The 21,120-nt window shown below is 39.4% G+C and overlaps 1 protein-coding gene and 1 long non-coding RNA gene across 4 annotated transcripts in view; one reads left to right on the top strand and one right to left on the bottom strand.

Annotated features, from left to right (window-relative positions):
• Shtn1 (shootin 1) overlaps positions 1-21,120 on the top strand; it is a 99,706-nt gene that overhangs the window by 48,530 nt on the left and 30,056 nt on the right. For all 3 annotated transcript variants that reach the window (XM_069988103.1, XM_069988106.1, XM_069988105.1), the window contains exons 9-12: positions 4,533-4,679; positions 6,937-7,090; positions 10,220-10,319; positions 14,217-14,299. In XM_069988103.1, the coding sequence (XP_069844204.1) occupies positions 4,533-4,679; positions 6,937-7,090; positions 10,220-10,319; positions 14,217-14,299 (484 nt within the window). The remainder of the gene's footprint in view (positions 1-4,532; positions 4,680-6,936; positions 7,091-10,219; positions 10,320-14,216; positions 14,300-21,120) is intronic.
• The window catches only part of LOC138803907 (uncharacterized), a 34,211-nt gene continuing 13,734 nt past the window's right edge, over positions 644-21,120 (bottom strand). The window contains exon 4 of the long non-coding RNA XR_011365085.1: positions 644-768. This is a non-coding gene — a long non-coding RNA (uncharacterized lncRNA). The remainder of the gene's footprint in view (positions 769-21,120) is intronic.

Genomic DNA, 21,120 nt, shown 5'->3' with positions numbered 1-21,120 from the left:
AAGTATCCAAGACACAGAAAGAAGATATGGGTGTAATAGAAATGACATTGACAATCAGATTATGGTTTTGTGGAAGGGCGGGGGGAGCCTTTCTGTGCTTGAGTGTGCTAGCAGTGTTCGCTATGCTAGCAGTGAACTCTCCAGAAGGTTTAGTCCAAGTGCATCTGATTTGAAATATCATGACCCATTTTATTCAAGGGAGTTTAATGAGAAGTGAGTGAATGCTGTTCTCATTTTACTTGTAAGAAAGAAAAAAGAATCCAAGTGTGTCAAGCACTCTGTTGGGAGCGGCAGCAATATAAACAATGTGACTGCATGCACAGTGCCAGGAGAGCGAGGTCTGGTAAACAGAAGGGTAGGGATATAAAGCAAAGGCCCCTCCATTGCAAAATTAAACAGATCCGCTAAGCTTGACCCGAATGCCAGGGTGTTATCTCAAGACATTTGCAATCTCCCATATGCTGTTATTTCAACGACGTTAGACTACAAAACAGCTCGAAGAAAATCTTGAAGGCCGTGCTATAGCTGAGAAGACAGATGGGAGAAGCAAGATTCCAGGAAGAGGGTCAGAAATGGAGTGATTTCCTCGGCCATTCACCTGGTAGTGTGTTAAGCCTTGGGGATGGGTGGTGACAGTGAGACGGCCATCAGGCCGACCCAGCGCAGGAGGCAGGAGGTAGGTCCGTGGCTGAGGCGGGAAGGCTTATGTTACCGCTAGTGTAGATACTTACAGTGGTGCCTGATACTTTTACAGTGTCTAGCTTTGGTCTACAAAATAATGAAAAGAAAGCTTTTTAAAATAATAGCACTCAATTGGAACAAGTATGTTTCCCCTTTCCCGTAGATTGCAGATTCTCAGATTTGCAACATAGTGCACTCACTTTGTTCATGGCTAGCACTCTTAACCACTGGAGCCATACCTCCAGCCCAACATTTTGCTGGTTAATTGGAATAGAATTACAGGTTTAAGCCACTGTACTTAACATTTTTTAATTGCAAAAGGAATACATATATATGCATATATACATATGTATGTATATAAACACATACATTTGGAAAAAAAATATAACCGGTTCTCAAGTATGTTAAGAAACAATTGAAAGTTTTTCCACTTCTACTAATATACTCATTTAAAATAGAACAAAGAACCGAATCTTCCACAAGAAAAAAATTAAATTGTCTTCAGAACTATATTGTTTTTAAAACTTCCCTAACATACTCCCAATTTTTAATGTTCTTATACTTTTTAATGTATTTATCTTGCTACTCAGTATAGTGTTTCTTTTTAAAGATATAGATGCTTTAATATGTATTCCCAGTAATCTATAAAACTATTATGCAAATGTTTTTTCCCCTTCTGTATAAGTCAGATAATAGTGGAGTGTTATTTTGTAAACAGTGAATTATACATTAGCAACCTAAGATCTTTCTTCTCCACTCTTCGCAAAGATTTGTGAAATTTCTCAGAAATTCTGATGCCTGCGGGTATCGTTGCCTGATTAGAGACCCACTTCCTATCTGTACCTCATGAACTCAAAGCCAAGTTCCTTCATGTTTGGTGAATAAATTTTCTTGAGATTTTTTTTTTTTTAGAAGAGTAGTTATTTAGACTTTTTTTAAAAAATATTTTTTATTAGCATCTGTTAGTGGGATGGGGGTTCATGTAATACTTCTTCCACGCATATGAGATACTCCATTAAACTCACCACCTCTACTGCTCCCCCAGGATTCATTGTTCTATTTACATATATGCAAATAAGACACTTGGACAGCATTCCCTCATTCATCCTTTGTATTGCCACCCCCCCCCCTTCCTGTTGGTAACCCTTACCACACAGCACCTATTTTTCTTGTCATTCATTTTTTTCATCATTGGGAAATGTATATTAATTATACAAAGGAGTTACACCATGGTATTTCACATATTTGCATATTATTCTTTATTCAGATTGATTATATTTTAGTCAGATTTAGAGATTTTGTGTGTGTATGTGTGTGCGCGTGTATGCATGTGTGTACCTACACTGGGGCCTGAACTCAAGGTCTCTAGCTCTTGCTCAGCATTTTTCAGTCACAGTGGGGGCTCCTACTACTTGAACCTTTGCCTCCATTTCAGGCTTTTTGATAGTTACTTCGCACTAACAGTCTCTCATATTTGTCACCTCAGCTGGCTTGGAACAGTGATTCTCAGATCTTAACCTCTTCAGTAGCTAGGATTATAGATAGGAGCCACTAGGGCCTAGATTATATATTTTATATATAATTTTATAATTTTATTTTTAATTTTAATATCTTGAGGTTTAGAGATCTAAAGACAATAGAATGGATATTTTTTTCTTTTAAATTAGGACTTTTACTTAAAGGAAGACTTCCATTTGTATATTTATATACTTCCCCTTGTAATATTATTATAAGGGATTTTGCAAAAGAAATTCACATGATTAATATTTCTAAGATGTAATGTCATATAGCTTGACTCTTGTCTCCAAAACAATGCAGACAAAGTAATTTGTAATTTGATGTTGAGCAAGTGTCCAGAGTGCTTATGGAAAACTTCCCTTTTCTCACAAGAAGGAAGCAAAACCCAAGGATTCATCTCTGCACCTCTCTCCTGCAGAAGCGAGGGTGGAGTAAAGGAAGAATGTGGGCTTCTTGGACCACACAAAATGGTCCAAGGGAGTTGGGCACTGGTAGCTCACACCTATAATTCTAACTACTCAAGAGGCTGAGATCTGAGGATTGTGGTTCAAAACCAGCCCAGGAAGGAAAGTCCACGAGACTATCTCTAATTAACCACCAGAAAACCAGAAGTATTGCTGTGGCTCAAAGTGATAGAGCACTAGCCTTGAGCAAAAGTGCTCAGGGACAGAACCCAGGCCCTGAATTCAAGCCTCACAACCAACCCTCCCCCCTCCAAAAACAAAACTGTCTATGGGCCTGTGTGAATTTGCAGTGGGCTTAGTTTTTTGTTTGTTTTTTTGCAGAACACATGCAGTTGAGTAGGCTTTTCATAAATCCCTAAACAGGCAAGGACTGAGTGCTCCTGCCCATTTTCCCCTTCCTAAGACAGTGTACTGGACAGAAATGTGAGGGTCTTGCTTTATTGTATTCATAATTTTTGACTTGAAAATCAACACTGGCAAAGGATCAAGCTTGAGGATTGTCTAAATCATTCAAGCTCTCGTCTTAATACATGAAGGTGGTTAAAATATTTTTTTGCCTCAGGTTTCACCAACTTTTTCTGTTCCCTGATGGGTAGAATTACTGAACAAACTGATAATATGCTCTACAGCAAGTTGTTTTTCCATACAGATCTTATGCCAGACTGTTCTTTTCAATGCTGTTAAGAATCTGAAAATGGGAAGTTCTACTGTTCAGAAATTGTAGAGTGGGAAAATGTTTCAGAGATTGCCAGACATTTCATGCTTGGAATCACCTGCTGGTTTACTGTAGTATAGTGTAAACAACAACAACAAAAAAGAAATAAGAAATGAATAGAGAGAGTTATTGGAGCTGGGTGCTCATGGCTCACTCCTATTATCTTAACTGCTCAAGAGAGTGAGACCTGGAGGGTGGTGGTTCAAAGGCAGCCTGGGCAGAAAGTTCTGTGAGACTCCCATCTGCAGTTTACCAGCAAAATGTCAGACTGGAGGTGTAGCTCAAGCGGTAGATTGCCAGCTATGAGCAAGAAAGCAGATTGAGAGGGTTCGGCCCTAAGTTAAAACCCTGGTACTGACACAAAAGAAGAAAAAAAGCATGTTGATTTTGGTCATGTCAAAATGTGAGAATTGGATGAATAGTATGTATTGCTTAATAAAATGCTCTGTGTATACAAGCATACTTCCAGCCTTCTCGGCATTCCTCTACTGTGAACAACTTTTGTCACTGAGTGGAAATAATTGGTTTAAAACTAAACAGGAAGTCTAATAAATAGCAGAGGATATTATTCAGGTTGCTAAGAATATTGGCTTGTAAATCAGACAGACCTAGTTTTAAATCCTGATTTTTACTGTTTATATGTATATCTTTGGGAAAGTTGTTCACCCACTCTGAGCCTATTTCATTATCAGTAATAGTAGCCCCTTGACAAAATGGTTCCAAATACCAGATATTATTGTGAATATAAGATTATCTCCGCTGCATTTATCATAGTGTTTAGTAAATGTTACCTATTCATGATACTCGTTAACTCACGTTTGATTGAAGCAATGCATATAGAACCATGAGTAGAGTACCTGGCATAAGGTAAAATTTTGGTGCCTTAGCTACTATGTTAAATAGTGACAATATTAAAAATTGAAATCTAAGATTCGTTTATTCTATAAACACCTCATTTGGGGCAGGGCTAAGGCACTGAAGGTTGGGAATATCATAATATCACAGTAAGAACTCCACAGCCTGCCCTTGGGCTCTGTTACAGTTTGGGGAATAGTGGGATTGAGTGAGATCTATGGGTTTTTTTTCTTTTTTTGTTCTAATTTTTTATTGTGGAAATACCGTAAGATCTATGTTTTTGTAATGAATTTTTGCAGATGTTCATTGAGCAAAACAAGCTGAAGAGACAAAGCCACCTGCTATTGCAGAGCTCCGTCCCTGACCAGCAGCTTGTGCAAGCGCTAGATGAAAACGCAAAACTCGTCCAGCAGCTTGAAGAGGAGAGAATTCAGCATCAGCAAAAGGTCACAGATTTCATTCTGGAGTTATAGAGACACACTTGTTTTAAAATGAGAGGCATCGGTCCATATCTTGTGTCTTATTAATTTCTTCTAAGCAACTTTCAGAAAAAGAAAGCTACCAAGGGAATTTAGTGTATTGCCCAACTAAAATTTCTAGCATACTTTTGTAGACTTTATAATAACCTTGAAACTGGTCATTGAAGAGAGATCTTAGCAAAACAGGGTAAAGATACATGATTCAAAAATGAGATAAAATGGATGGAACTAGAAATCATATTAAATGAGTCAAGCCATGCTCAAAAAGTTAAGTATCAACTTTAACACCAATGCCTTTCACCTATAATCCTAACTAGTCAGGACGCTGAGAGCTGAGCCTTGTAGTTTGAAACCAGCTTGGGTGGACAAACCTATGAGATTCTTACCTCCAGTTAAACCACCAAAAAGGCTGAAATGGGAGGTGAATGAGAACACAACGTCCTAAGTTCAAGCACCAATCCTAGTGCATGCATGTGTGTGCACATGTGCGTGTGCGCACACACACACACACGCGCACGCACACACGTGCGCGCACACACGCGCAGTGATGATGATGATGATCATGATGATGATGATATATGAGTGCAATAGGTAGTAATCAGTGGGACAGGTGGGGAAAAGGAGGATAATGGAAGATGTAGACATATGTTACTTTTATACACACACAGAAATATAGCATAATGAAATCCATCAAATACTGTTTGAAAAGGGAGAGTTAGAAGGAATGTGTTAATATTGCACTGTACCCCTCCGTAGAATCATAACCTTGAAGTCCCCCCGCCGTATTAATTCATGCTAATTTTTTGGGGGGGTCCGGTTGTGGGGCCTGAACTCTAGGACTGGGCGCTGTCCCTCAGCTCTTCAACTCAAGGCTAGCGCTCTACCACTTGGGCCACAGCACCACTTCCGGCTTTTTTCTTTTTTCTTATGTGGTGCTGAGGAATCGAACCCAGGGCCTCAGGCATGCAAGGCAAGTGCTTTACCACTGAGCCAACTTCCCAGCCCCATGCTAATTTTTTTAGAACCACAAAATTTTTCTTTTATAAATGTAGTGTGGAAATGTGCTTTTTGGGAAGACGTGTTTTTTGGAGAGCTTGTTGGAGGCCACAGGTCTTACTCCAAGAAGAAAGGACAGAAAAGTTATGGCATGCAGAAAAAGTTAAAGAAACTTAAGATTATTTAAGAATCCCACATTTCGTGTATATCTAAATTATGCATATATATAATTTCATGAGTATATAGTCTGCCTAGATGGAATTATACCACATACTATTCTATAACCTTTTCAATTGGCAAAATATATCTTCTCATGCTAAGGTATGTGATTTTAAATGGTTGTCTAGAATTTCATTTAATGAACATTATAGTTCATCAAGTCTATAATATTGGTAGGTATTTAGGTTATTTCCAGCTATTTACTATTATAATTAGTGAATATATTTGCACATTTGTCTGAATTTTTTTTTCTTCAGTGCTAGAGAATGAACCCTGTACATGTTAGATAAGTGCTCTACCACTGAGCCACAATTCCAATCCCTGTCTGAATCTAAACAGGACAAAACAATTTTCTAACAAGGGTATTACTGGAGCAGAGTCTTTCCCTCTTTTTTTTTTTTTTTTGAAGATTTTTGGTACTTTTTAGCAAATTATAATTGTAGTTCACCAAGCATCTTTAAAAATGAAAATGGATACAGAAGTATTAATCTGTTGTGTTTGTGTGGTGTGTGTGTGTGTGTGTGTGTGTGTGTGTGTGTGTGTGTGTGTGTGTGTGTGTGTGTGTTTGTGTGTGTGTGTGTGCTGGTCCTGGGGCTTGAACTCAGTACCTGGACACCGTCCCTGAGCCTTTGTGCTCAAAATTAGCACTCTGGCTTTTTGATGGTTATTGGAGATAAGAGTCTCACAGACTTTCCTGCTCTGGCTGGCTTCAAACCATGATCCTCTGTTCTCAGCCTCCTGAATAGCTAGAATTACACATGTGAACCACTGGGGCCCAACAATTTGTTTTAAGTGAGTTTTTAGTCATTATTTTAGTCATTTTATTTTATTTACTTAAATCAAGAAGCTGACAGTGATTGTAAGGATTGTCTGTATTCATAATTTGTGTGATTTTAAGATCTGTTAGAATTTTTCTGCTGTGAGAATGATGTCAAAGATATTTTTCCCTTTTCTTGTCATGGACAAAGGACAACTTATCACCCTACTAAAGTTTGTGTGAAACCTCTAGGTCAAAGAATTAGAGGAGCAGCTGGAAAATGAAACATTGCACAAGGAGATACATAACCTCAAACAGCAACTAGAGCTTCTAGAAGAAGACAAGAAAGAATTGGAATCAAAATACCAGGGTTCTGAAGAGAAGGCCAGGAATTTAAAGCATTCTGGTAAAAGCATTGAGTACTTCCTACATCTTAATCATTCACCTGTAAATCTCTCCTATCCAGGACAAAACCTGGCATATAGCTAGTACTGAGTGCTATAGGAAATTACCAAGATTTGTATTTAAGTTCCTTCATTGTTAACAAAAAAGAAGAATAGCTTTGGTCATCAATTGATTCACAAGTAGGCTCCTTCTTTTTTGGGGGACATAAGGCCTTTGTGAACACATATACAGTATTAAGACACAAAGGTGCTAGAAGCATGGGAAGACAAAAAAATGTCAGCATTCTCAGGCCTTCAGAGGCATTCATAAAATAAAGAACTCTGTTTTGTTCATTTCAGAGCACATTTTTAAAAGAAATCAAGTCATTTTTTTTTATAATACCTTCATCTTTGGTACTCACACTCCATCATTGCATGTAATTATACCCATAAAATAATACTTCCTATGTCATGCCTAACAATGTAATGGGCAACAATATATATACATATATTAAATGGAAAAACTTTTGAAACACCAGGGATGCTTAAATCAAAGGATTTATTCATTCATTGTGGGAATGTGTGAGTTGGATTACTACACAGGCCTAAGTATAAGTCTTGGTAGGAAAGCAGGTAATTTCTGGAGGCAGGTACATTCCCTTTATAACAGCTTCAATATTCACGTCAGACATTTTTGGTTAATTTTATACTAGAATTTTGAAATCTGTTCAGAAGAACCTTTGGAGGCTTTTCCTCCCCTTTCAAGTATATTCAGATATTAGGCTTGCTGCCTCATGCCTGTAGTCGGTTGGCAGAGCAGAAATTGGGAGGCAGAAATTAGGAGGATCCTGGGTCAAATCTAGCCGAGGCAAAATTTTTATGAGAACTCATCTCAGCCAATAAAAAGCTGGGCAGGGTGGTGCAATTTCTTAGCTCCGGTGAGAAGTATAAATAGGAGGGTTGCAGTTCAAGCTGGTTCTAGCAAAAAAGCAGGGCCCCAAAGTAGCCAAAGCCCAAAGCGCTGGAGGCCTGGCTCAAATAGTGGAGCTCTTGCCTACCAAGTGTGATACCCTGAGTTCAAACACTACTCCTGTCAAATGATTTTGAAAATTTTTAATGTTTTTTAATTGACAGTGAAAATTGATTATACTTTTTTAATTGGCCTAATTAAAAAAAAATTATTTTAGTCAGTTATGGGGCTTGAACTCTGGGCCTGGGAGCTGTCCCTCAGCTCTTCAGCTCAAAGCAAGCAGTCTACCACTTGAGCTACAGCACCACTTTTGGTTTTCTGGTGGTTTATTGGAGATAAGAGTCTCGTAGACTTTCCTGCCCAGACTGGTTTTGAACTGTGATCCTCAGATCCTCAGACTCCTGAGTAGCTAGGATTACAGGCATAAACCACCAGCTCCCTGCTTAATTGAGCTAATCCCTCCATCCCCCACCCAGGGATAATTGAGCTAATTTTAAGGAACATTCTGTTCTTTTTTAGCCAGTATCAGAGGAGCTTGAAGCCAAAGCTATCTCATGACTGAAAGCAGCAGACATTGGACATATTTGAGTTTCAGATTTGAGTGTGTTTGTTTAGAATCTGCTGTGAGAGTCCCCAGCCCTACTTTGGTGTACAGTCAGAAATAGATAAGAGTAGCCATGCCTTTTGTCTCCAAAGATCTCTGAATCTCTGGAGTAACAAATACATGTTTTTGAATTAAAGGGAGGATTCTTGCCCACACTGGCTTGGGGTGCCATAGCAAACAGGTCAGCTTGTTTGCTACTCAGGATAAACAGCATTTGGCACCTGTCACCTGTTAGCCCATATTAAAGAGGATTTTTTTTGTTTTTTTGGGGGGTCCAGTCATGGGGCCTGAACTCTGGGCCTGGGCTCTGTCCCTCAGCTCTTCAGCTCAAGGCTAGCGCTCTACCACTTGAGCCACAGCGCCACTTCCGGCTTTTTTCTTTTTGCTTATGTGGTGCTGAGGAATCGAACCCAGGATCTCATGCATGCAAGGCAAGCATTCTACCACTGAGCCACCTTCCCAGCCCCAAGAGGTTTTTTTTTAAATGAATACATTCTTATTATTATTGAGGTGTTATACAGATAGGTTACCATTTCCTAAGTCAGGTAATGAGTACATTTCTTTTCTTTTTTTTTGATAATGTTACCCCTTCCTTTGCTTTCCCCCAGGTTCCCCCTCTCATTCCTGCCCACAATTTTCCACATAGTGTATACTGAATAGCACAATTGCATTTGTTCATGGTCCCTCCCTCTCTCTGTGCCCTCCCTTTGTCCCCCCTTAAAACAACCCAAAAGCAAAAACAAACACCACCAACAGCCACCACCACAAAACATGTTTCTATTTTCTGGAATGAAGTTTGATAAATAGCATTTTAAATGTTTTTAAACTTTTGCCATGCTGGTTATTGAACCCAGAGCCTTGTGCATGCTAGGCAAGCTGGGCCCCTGGGCTCTATTCCCTACATCCCCAAGCCCTGTGGCGTACATTTAAATTGATCTTGAAGTCAGGATCTATACTGTGTCTCCAACAGCATTGTAGGTGTATAGTAATGTCTGTCTCATTGATTGGGCAAATTCTGTTTCTAGAATGTTCTTCAAAAGAAGAGAAAGCTTTTGAGTTACAGGCTTTTAGGAATTTAAGCCTAGTTAAAATAAAAGACTCCTAGTATTTGCAGTTTGTGAAGGAAATTAAGCAGTGGAGAGAAGTATGCAGCTATTAAAATTCATCACTAAATGTCATCTTTAAAAGTCATTCTTGGTCTCTACGCTTTTCAAGTCAAGTCTTAACAATATCTTAGTGTTTGAGTAGTATACTCTGTTGTTACAAATATTTCTTCGGCCTACTCAAATCTAACTTTCCACCCATTAGCCATTGTCTTGCATTCTTCTTCCTAGGTTGTCTGTGCAGGAAAATGATCGTCATGTTATACTGAAACAGATGGAAAAAACCTCTCTTGCATTAATGACAGACTCGATTTTTTTTTAAGTCTGAAATGCTACAGTTTCATATGGAAATGCCCAACTCTGCCTTCCTAAGAAGCACTTGATCTTGAGAGAGGTTATGCTTTTTCTTTCTTTCTTGTACACATGTAAAAGTTGCTTATTTCTCTTCTCTTTCGAATGTTTGTTCCCTGTGCAGTGGATGAACTCCAGAAGCGAGTGAACCAGTCTGAGAATTCGGTGCCTCCGCCTCCACCTCCACCTCCGCCACTTCCCCCTCCCCCTCCCAATCCTATCCGGTAAGCACAGGCTGGAGCCCCAGGGGCGGTACTGGTCTTGCCTTTCCAGCACCAGCTTAGGATATGTCATTAGAGGAACTGTGAGAAAGCATCAAAGATAGCAACTTGAGAGCCGGGAGCTTGTGGCTCACACCTCTAATCCTAGCTACTCAGGAGGCTGAGATCTGAGGATCTCGGTTCAAAGCCAGCCCAGGCTCTATGAGACTCCTATCTCCAATAAACCACCAGAAAACCAGAAGTGGCACTGTAGCTCAAGTGGTAGAGCGCTCGCCTTGAGCTGAAGAGCTGAGGGACAGCGCCCAGGCCCAGAGTTCAAGCCCCATGACCGACCAAAAAAAAAAAAAAAAAAAGATAGCAACTTGTGTTTTTTTCTCAGAAGATGTCTCTGTCTCTTCTCGTAATATATGCAATAGGGGCCTTCAAAAACACTTGGCAAGGAAATTCCTGTGGGATCTCTGGTAGACCTTGAGCTTCTATGTGGATACTCCACCCTCAAAAAAAACTAGACACTTTTTTTTAAGCGTGGATATACTGTGAGGATTGCTTTGAACAAGCACATCAAGGGGATTTTTGAATGTCACTAGAATGTTTTTATCTTTTTCTCCCACTAATTTGAATTTGAAAAGCTCTAGTTGATTCATTTTGTTTTTTTTAAAAATTAAAGCAGCAAATTAAAACCTAAACCTACTAATTGTTATAAACTAGTAATTAAACTGAAAGTGCTAATTATTTTCATCCTTATCCTTGTATTTAAACCTTGGTGAATGCTGAGAGAGGAACCTTCCATGAGGAAATCAATGATGCTTAAGTTCTTGGGAAAGGAAATCATCTATGCCAACAGGAACAAAAGTTTCCCCAAGCCTGACTCACCTGGTGGTCTTACTCACTTGAGTACAGCATCCTTCAGAGAGATCTAGTGTCACATTTTTGCCTTCTTTCTGGTTTGACATAACCCCACCTAGATCTACAAGGACCACCTGCTTCTTCTGGTGACCACTTAACCTCTTCATGTCAGGATGTTAGCTGCTTTTGAATAACTTATTCTTGAACAAATGGCATTTAAACTTTTGCTTTATTTTTTTTTAGCTTTCATTAACTCATGTGATTTGTTTAATCCCTTCATGCAGAGAGGCCATTTATTCATGCTTTGCACCTTTGCTGATCTATCTGAATAGAACGTGTAGCATGTTCCTCCCACACGACTAGGAAAATGGGACTTTGCCTTTCAAAAAGATTCTCATTACTGTTCCTCACTGAGTAGGGTATGACATAATCTACTTGAAGCCATTGAAGTAGTTAAGACTAAATCATTTTTACACGTGATCGATCCAAGAGTCAATTGAAAGAATTTCAGGTATTTTAAAATTCTTGCTCTCCTGGGTAGCTGAATCTGTAGGCGATAGTCTAAATTTGACATTTAAAATGGGAAAGTCACCACTTTGATCTCTCTTGAAGGTGTAGAATTTTGAGCTAATAAGAAAGGTCACTTCTGTAAGAAGGGAGAACTGTTAAAAAGCAATTACAACCTTGCTGTTGGCCTTTAATTTTTAGGCTCAGAAATGTTGAGAGCCCCTAGAATTAAAAGTAAAGTAAAACCTAAATAGAATTTTCCTCCAAAGAGTACTTTACCATTATACTGAGCAATCAGTGTAAGATTGAAGATTATGTGTGTTTCAAGAATGAACTCTTTTATAGGGCTCTTTGAAGAATTTTTTCTTGAACAATATGAATAGCTTTATTTTTAACATAAATTTAAATCATATGGGGTATATTTTCTGGCAAGAATACTTTCATGTGAAGAATTATCTTGAGTTTTGGTGTACTTTGAGCCCACTAGGCAAGGTTTTCCAACTTGTTCCTAACCCACATGTTGTTTCCCTAATGTCCCTTAGGTCCATAATAGAAATGACTAGAAATGGAAGTGGCAGGTGGAGAGAAGATCGAGACAACTGTAGGGCTTCTCTGCGTGGCTTTGTTGCTACTCAGGATTCCCCACTCCTTTGATTCAGGGAACAACAGGTTGGAGAGAAGAAAGAGAGGAATAAAGAATGCCTTAGTCATTTTTGTTGTGAAGCAAGTGTGGGTCATGGGGACAGAGCCTGCAAGATGTCTGTGTAAGATCTGGATACATAGAAATACAGTCATGTGATGTGTTCTGAAAAATAGTTTGATGATTTTGTTGTGCAAACTTCATGGGGTGTACTGATACAAACTAAGCCCTGTCTTGACAATTGGTCTTTTTAATACAGTAGGTGATTTTTCTCTGGGTGCCACTTGTCTCCAATTTCTGCTTCAACTCAGAACATTTTAGGGAAACATTTTCTGCCATCTACTTAGGCAATTTACAGTAATGGACACATAATTGTTACCTCACATATGAAAATTCATATAAATACTGAGCAGCATAGATAAATTCTGGCCTCATGACCTTTGTATACAAGAATGTGTGCTCTCAGAATTTCCTCTCAGAACAATAGGTGAGTCAGTTCCATAGAATATAGTGACAGGTTGAGGCGAGGCCTCTGACCTGTATGAATGTCCCCAAACCCACCCTGCCAGACATGGTGATGAGTAGATACGGAATCTTCCCGTGTTAGTCATTCAGTTGATTGAATGGAAAAAAATCAATGAATGAGGTTTACAGTTTCTCATTTCTGTTTTTCAAAGTTTTGTGTGGATTCCAGTGTCTAGCTTTTGCAGAAATGATTATTTCCATTTTGTGCCCCCTTTGAGTCCAGAGATGATAAACCAGACGGACTCAGCTTCAAGGTGAATTGTCTCCCAGTTGGAAAGGTGTAGAGATGTCAGAGGAAGGGCTAGAGTGTGGTGGTTTCTTTTTCCTGTGCATTGTGGTAGAGCTTTTTCAGTGTGTGTGACAATTTTTAGAAAAGACAACTGAAAGGCGATTAATAATCTAACCAAAGATTGAAGTGAACACATTTTTTAAATCTAAAAATTATAGGAATTAAGAAAACACTGAGCATGGCAGGTGTAGCTCTGTAACAGAGCACTAACTATCCTAGCATTTGTGACGTTTAGCACCAGATAGGTCGGATACATAGATGAATGGATTGATGGATGGGTAGGTGGATGATGAATAGCTATACAGCTCTCTGTGTTTTCCAAGCCAATGTTAATATATTCATTTGTTCCTTTTTTGAAAGATAATGTGATACTTTCCTACCACTTAAGTATACGTTTTTCTTCGCCAGCTTCCCAAGTTGTCTTTCTTAAGGTCTGTATTGTCCAATAAGAGTTCACCACATTGAAGGCATTTATAATACGGTTGAACGAATTCAGACATTCTCAATGCATTTGTTTGCTGTGAACTTTTTATAGTGGAAATGTTAACATGTATGCAGAAATGTACACACTCATGTGCAGTTTTAAAATAATATAAAACAAAGCCAGACACTAGCTCTTGACTGTAATCTTAGCTATACAGGAAGCTGAGATCTGAGGATTCTGACTCAAAGCCAGCCTAGGCAGAAAAGTTGGTGAGACTTTTGGTTAATCTCCAATTAATCAACAAAAAGCTGGAAATAGAGATGTGGCTCAAGTGTACTACTAGAGTACTAGTCTTGAGGGAAAAATAAAAAAGCCAAGTGAGAGTATGAAGCTCTGAGTTCAAGCTCTAGTACCTGAACAACAACAACAAAACTTGTTTGCCTTGTATTTCCTCTACTGAATATTAGTTTTATACCAAGAGGGGTGAACTATTTCTTTCCTGTAAGATCATCAAAAATTTACTATTACCAAGAATGGATAGCATATGACTTAAATTCATTAGTCTGTAGGAGAGTTGGATTTCTACTGATGATTTGGAATCTGCATTTTATCTGTTTGATTGAGAGACCTCCAGTGATCTGCTGTTGATCTTTTGTCTTCCTCCCAAAGATCTCTCATGTCCATGATCCGGAAACGATCTCACCCCAGTGGCAGTGGTGCTAAGAAAGAGAAAGCAACCCAACCAGAAACAAGTAAGTACCAGCTTGTATATTTTCCTTTTATGACTTGATGATGTATGATTTTTCAGCAGTTCATATGCTTGCTGATCTTCTTGAAGGGGAAGGGTAAAGAGAAGCTGTAAGAAGGAACCAAGCAACTGCCATTGCCTTCCCAAGTTGGTTGTCTATAGATTAGCATGTACACATGTCCACTATGAAGAGGGAAATCCAGTTCCATAGAGGAACAGATACTTCCAGGTGTCAAGGAGATTGAGCAGTTCCAGATGAAGGACTTGGGGACTGACTCTTTAGAGTTGATAGCAAGAGGGCTGAGAGCTTCTCAAGAACTTAGGTGCTGCTCCAGTGTCTTGATTGGGAAATACAGTGAGCCTGCCTTACTTGCGGATTTATCACACGTAGTTTTAGCCAAGTGTGGTAGAAATAAATAAAATTTAAGCCAGGTGCCATTAGCTCACTCTTGTAATCCTGACTACCTAAGAAGCTGAGATTTGAGGCTTGCGATTTGAAGCCACACCAGACAGAAAAGTGTCTGAGATTCTTATCTCCAGTTAACTAGCAAAAATGCCAGAAGTGGAGTTGGGGCTCAACGTGATAGAGTGTTAGCCTTAAGCCAAGAAAAGCTCAGGGACAGTGCTGAGGGAGGCCCTGAGTCCAAGATCCAGGATGGGAGGAAGGAAGAAGGAAGCATGCATGTGAGAGAGAGAGAGAGACAGAGACAGAGACAGAGACAGACAGAGGCAGAGACAGAGAGACAGAGACAGAGAGGGACAGAGAGAGGGACAGAGAGGGAGGGCGGAATGGGGGAAAGCATGGGCAGATGCATTCCTAATAGTGTATGTGTGTGAAAACAGAACTAGGAAAATTGAGAAGGTGGGTGAGGTTGGGAGAGTTGGGGGAGAAGGATGGAAGGGATGACATTGATCAGGATGTACCTACAACAAACTGGTCACTGTTAAGTTCTTCGTACTTTTTTTAAGTACAATTTTGGAGGAAAACAAGTTCCTATGAGATTATGGCAGTGGGCCACTAGTGTCAGAAGGTGGCATTCCAGCTGAGCAGTCATGCATTTCTGACATAAGGTGGGGGTGTTCAGTAGTGACGCAGTAGGATCAGAGCTCCCGAATGCGGAAGGAGCTTGCCATAAGAGGAAGGTGAGAGAGCACTGCTATGGTAGAGCACAGGAGCGAGGAAGGGGTGCTGAAAATTTATGGGGAGCCAGATTCTGAAGACTGTGGTCGAGACTCTGATGTTACTCCAAAAAGCAGAGGGTTTAAGTAGAGGGTTTATCCTGATAAAGTTTATCTTTTCTTTGGGGGAGGGGGCGGGAAGATCACTTTAGTGCAATTGGGAAGAGTATAGACTGAAGAAGGAGGGTAGATAAGGGAGGGTATTGTAGCCTTTCAGACAAATGATGATGACTTAGACCAAGTGGTAACAATTAGCTAAAACAAAAAAACCCAAAAACTTTAGGGAGGTGGAATATGTAGGACTCTGGGAATCACTAGGGACCAGGCAGGAAGGACAGCATGAGGAAATGGACTTAGAAAGAGGAGGACAGAAACACCAATGGCTGGTGCAGAGTCTGCACAGAGCCATGGGTGAGTTGATGGGTAACCACTTGGAGATCAAAGATGTCCAATGCTGGGACAGACCTTGGTCCTTGGGCCTTGACACTAGATCTCAAATTAGACTTCAGTAGTTTGTTTGGCCCCTGGAAGTTATGCAGCACCATGGATTTGCCAGGTTCAAGCCCTGAGTAGTGTAAGCTCCTTTGATCCTTGTTCTCTGCCCCAGTCCAGTCCATTGCATCTCACTGGGATTGTGACATTCTCAGATCACGGGTTGGTCATTGTCATCCATCTAGGACATCTATGTCTGTGTTAGACTAGAGCACACATTATGTCTGTCCCATTTTCTGGCTAGGACATTATGTGAAGGCTCACTGTGCATTGGTTCATTCCCAAATTGGCCATCCTGCCCCATCCTTCTGTTACTGCCTTCTCAGGCAAGATGCTATTTCTCTTTGCACATCTCTGAAAATTCCAGATCACCTTTGCACTCCAGGCTTCTCCTCCACCTTCTCTGACTTGCTAGCTTAATAATGAGTTGCTTGTAGCATTTTGCTTTAAATACCATTGCTTTAGGGATTTACTGTCCTACCCCTAGCTTCTACTCTCTAGGCTCTGTGTTTGACACATTGCTGGGTATTCCAGTCTGCCCCTGAGCAGGTGGAAAGTTCTTTGTGGGTTTACTTTCCTCTGCAGCCACAGCTCTGTTGTATGAGTATGAGTTTGGATTTAGTGTTGGTTTTATCAGGAAGCTTGCCTCACATTTACAACAGAAAGTTGAGTTTGGCTCTGAGTGGGTTCTGTGTGCCTGTCCCCTGCTGGCCTAGGAATCTGTCCCTCTGCCTGTCTGTGGGGCTGAAGGGCCCCAGGCTTTGCACGAGACATCGCAGGAGTCCAAAGCAGTCTGGCTAATGGTGATTTATAGGGCAGGCCCTGCTCTGGGTTTACTGGCTATTACTTCTTTCTGATACTGTCATTTAAGTTTTTTTTCCCTAGTTTTCAGGATTTTCAGTATATCTTAGACTGCTAGGAGGATAGTCAGAATGGAGTAATTTTTTCCTCCATAGAAGATGATATCAACTTGTCAACCTCAACTAAATTTGTTTTTTAATTTCTTTAAAACATTATTTCAGGAAATGGTACTATGACTCAAGAGGTAGAGCTCCTTGAGCACAAATTGGCTCAGGGACAGACAGTGGCCAGGCCCTGAGTTAAAGCCCCGTGGAACTGTTAGGACCCATGCCATTTTCCTTATGAAAAAATAATATCTTACTGATGACTCATGAACTGTAACATCCTTGAGCTATTAGATTGTTATTTGGGGAATCTATATTGTTACTGACACAGCAGTAAATTGTGAAATTTTAGACTGAACAGATCCTAAAAATCACACAGGCTGAAATGGTATGTACTGTGAAGTGGCTACACATAGCTAGCTAGAATAGCATCTTATCTCTGTCTGGCAAGGTGGTCATTTATAAGATCCTTGTTAATAGTTCACACAGTGATTTAAAAGCATCCTGAGTGAACATAGAACATCAGATGCTGGGAACATCAGCAGCTATCAGGAATATGCATCTTGAACATAGGCACTGTCTCAATGCTCAGTTTGCTTTCTCATATGAGCACCTTAGGGCAGCTTTTCATATATAGTTCATGGGGTTTTTGGAGATTATGAATAGGAAACTCCTAGCTTAAGGGAGGTCTGGAAGATTTTAGATGTAGTTTTAACATCTGAAAATAAATCATGAATTTTAAAGTTAGCAACCTGGATTTTGACAAGAATGTATCTAGCAGGCCAATTCTGAGATTTCAAAGCCATGCCTCTATTGATCACATATTTCAATCATCACTGATGATTTTTACCTCTGTGTCTCAGTTTCCTGATCTGTTCCACAGGGACAATATGATAGTATAGTATTATAGTATTATCTATGTCTATATTAATATTTTCTGTGGCTTCATTGGCCCTCAGTCACGATTGAAAATATTTATAGAAAATTCCAGAGTTAAGCAATGTTTAAAATTAACTTACAGTTAAAATTAACTTAGAAATTTAAATCACTGTTCTGGCCCTCAGTGATACAAATCATCTCTCTTTTTTTTTTTTTTCTCCCCAGTATATCCTTTCTGTAAATGCTATCTGCCTTGTGGCAGTTGAGAGAAAGGAAAAAAAAAAAAACACAAAACATGCCCATATAACTTGTACTAAAATCTGCTGTTATAGTGTTTGTGTCTTATTATTACATATTATGATTAAGCTTTTACTGTGCCTTGTTTATAAACTAGACTATCACAAGTAAATAAGCACGAACAGAAGTATGTTAGTGTAGAAGATTCTGTAGAACATTGTACATGGATGGTTGTTATTATTCAAAGTTTTAGGTACCCTCTGGGGTTTTGGGACATATCCTCTGCAAATAAGGAAGACCTATTGTATCTGAAAAGTGTTTACAGTAGGACCCAGCACACAGAAAACTCTCAAAAACTGGCTAAAAAGTGGGTAAGGTACCAGCTGCCCATTGGGAGAGTCAAGGAAGGACTTCATTCCAGCATGCTTCCTCAGCATTGTAGTTAAAGAAATTTTCTTGGAAGTGGCGCTGTGGCTCCACTGGTAGAGCGCCAGCCTTGAGCTGAAGAGCTGAGGGACAGCTCACAGGCCCAGAGTTCAACCTCACAACTGACAAAAAAGAAATTTTCTTTAAGACTATCACTAAAATTGAAACATACTTAAACATATATAGTACCTTTGAAATTCTGTCCATCGTGATGGCATATAGTTTTAAAATACCTTTTGTTTTTAAAGTTAGTCAAAGAGAAAGGTAATTCAATGGTTTAGAAATTCAGTTTCTTCTAGATTTTATTAAGTAACAAAGTGATGGTTTTCTTTGTGGATTTGGTGGTGGGTTTGGTTGTTTTTTTTTTTATTTTTTTAGAGGAACTTATTTTTCAAGTGGGTCTTAAAATTTAAGCTCCAATTAATTACATGTAGCTTTTTGATCCAAGACTGACCTTGAAGCACTAGCTCCAAGAACATTTGATTTTATTTTCTCCTGGCAGTTCAATAACATTAGACCTGTTGTCTTCATTTGTCCCCTTTCCTTAATCTGCAGTATCCTGCATATTTCTATTGTCCCCCTGATTACATGCTTTTGTGAGACAATTACCAACTGCCTGATTGCAGAAAGAATTACAAAACATACCATGAGCTCTCTGTAGGTGATTCTCCCCAGTTTATTAGAACTGCTTAATAGTTTAGAAGTTCATATAGATTGCTTTTTGCTATTTCAAAAACAGGGTCTAGGAGAGACAGAAAGCTTATGTTGCTAACCTAGTGCTGCCCTTGTTTGGTGCCCAAGTAGGGAATCTGATAAGAGTGATTTCTTTTCCTTAAGACCAATTAAGCCTTTACATTTGAAAAAGACTGGGAAATTAAAGCCTGGTTTATAATCTGTACACAATACAGATAGTGGCACTTCTCTGAATTATCACTATGATTCTGGCAAGCAAATATAAGAAACTACTTTAAATTCCTACTATGTTAGATGCTGTAGCAGATTTGAATGGTGTTGACCATAATTCTCCATCTGTCTGCCTTAATTAGTTTTTGTATGGTGCATTTAATTGGGTTCCCGTCATTCCTTCCAGAGGGCTAATCTGTTTGTAGGCGGTGTTCCTATTGCCCAGGCTGCTCTTCCTAGTTCACTCAAAATGGCAGTCTTTCTGGAAAAAAAGCAACTGTGTTTTGAAGTGATTTTCTCAATTCCCAGGAATAAATCTCATCCCCATACCAGGTGCTTGAGCAGCAGATCTGGATTCTATCTCCTCTGATTTTGAATAGAATCGGCCAGAGTGCTATGTAGAGTACAATAGATATTCAGCTATTGAATAAGTGAGTGGATGGATGGATGGATGGATGGATGGATGGATGGATGGATGGATGGATTTGTCTGTCCCCCTGTTGATGTTTGTGAATCATCAGAGCCACCTGAACAAATGCTACTTAAGGCCACACAGTTGGCCAATTTAAGGCTTTGTCATCTTTTGTTTACTGGGAGATGAGTTTGAACATTGTTGACCACATTTCCCCTATTTTCTGGCAAAAGATAGTTTGTTGACTTGTTTGAATATTGAGAAGTTTGAGTTCTGAGCTTTCCATTGGCTTCTGAGGATGACAACTTTCTCTGAAGTCAGGACTGTATCAGAAGACCCGGGTTGTGTGCTGGCCCCTTCTTTGTGGTGTGCTGTAGAGGTGAGGAGAATGGAAACTTCTGAATTCTGTTAATGTTCCTCTAGACACCTGTATAAGTGGAATACCTATCCAGAATCAGTGTTAAGTCTTCTGTGGAAAGGAAACCAAAAATTGAGCCTCTGTCATACAAAACCTGACACTGGTGCTAATTATCTTGGGGATGCAGTTGTGGTTACTTCCATGTAGAGGCCCAGATAGGTTTTTGCTGCTGAGACCATGGGCAACTTCATAGCCATTTAAAGCCCCGAACTTCACAAATCGGTCAGTAGATAAATACTTGCTGAGTGTCCATTATATGTATGCCAGGTAATGGGAAATATACTAGAGATACTAATTGGAAGGTCTTTATTAAATATTCAGACTGAAACATATGATCTGTAGTGAGTTCAGGTGATGTTCAATGCAAGATCTAACTGGTGACACATGTTCTGGAATGGTTCTGTGTTTTTGCTTGAGCTATTCTGCAAGAAAGGACTATTCTGATGAATAGGTTTAGATGTAGGTCCATTGCATTCATTTGATATGCATCTTAGCAGCTTGATTTGTTTTCTTATTTATTTGGGCAGTAAAGGTTATACAATAGACTGCATTTGGTGGATGAAATTTCCCTTCAGTTGGTTGGTGTTGGGGATGGAGCCCCAGGACCTCACTGACGTAGGCACTGGCTAGTCAAGTGCTCTGCCACTGAGCTACATCCTCAGACTAATAGTTAATCACATTTAATTACTTAATTTCAATTATTGCTGGATGTATTTTTTAACATGTCCAATTTTAACTTACAAAGGATTTGTTTAACTGTTCCCTCTATGTTTGATTCTTAGACAAAAGATGCCATTTTAAAAACAGATTTTTTTTCCCCTATTTTTTATTTGACTTTGACTATGGATTTCTTCTAATCAGAAAGCATCTCTTTGATGTCTCTTTTTTTTCAAATAAGCTATGGATTGATTTCTTTGACATAGGATATACTATAAATCCTAACAGCATCTTTGAGGATAGGAAGAATTGACTAT

The sequence above is a fragment of the Dipodomys merriami genome, unplaced genomic scaffold (genome assembly GCF_024711535.1).
Source record: "Dipodomys merriami isolate MVZ:Mamm:240054 unplaced genomic scaffold, mDipMer1.0.p SCAF_35, whole genome shotgun sequence".
Classification (NCBI taxonomy): Eukaryota; Metazoa; Chordata; class Mammalia; order Rodentia; family Heteromyidae; genus Dipodomys; species Dipodomys merriami.
The sequence above is the reverse complement of the archived record's forward strand: the minus strand, read 5'-3'. Positions and strand labels throughout refer to the sequence as shown.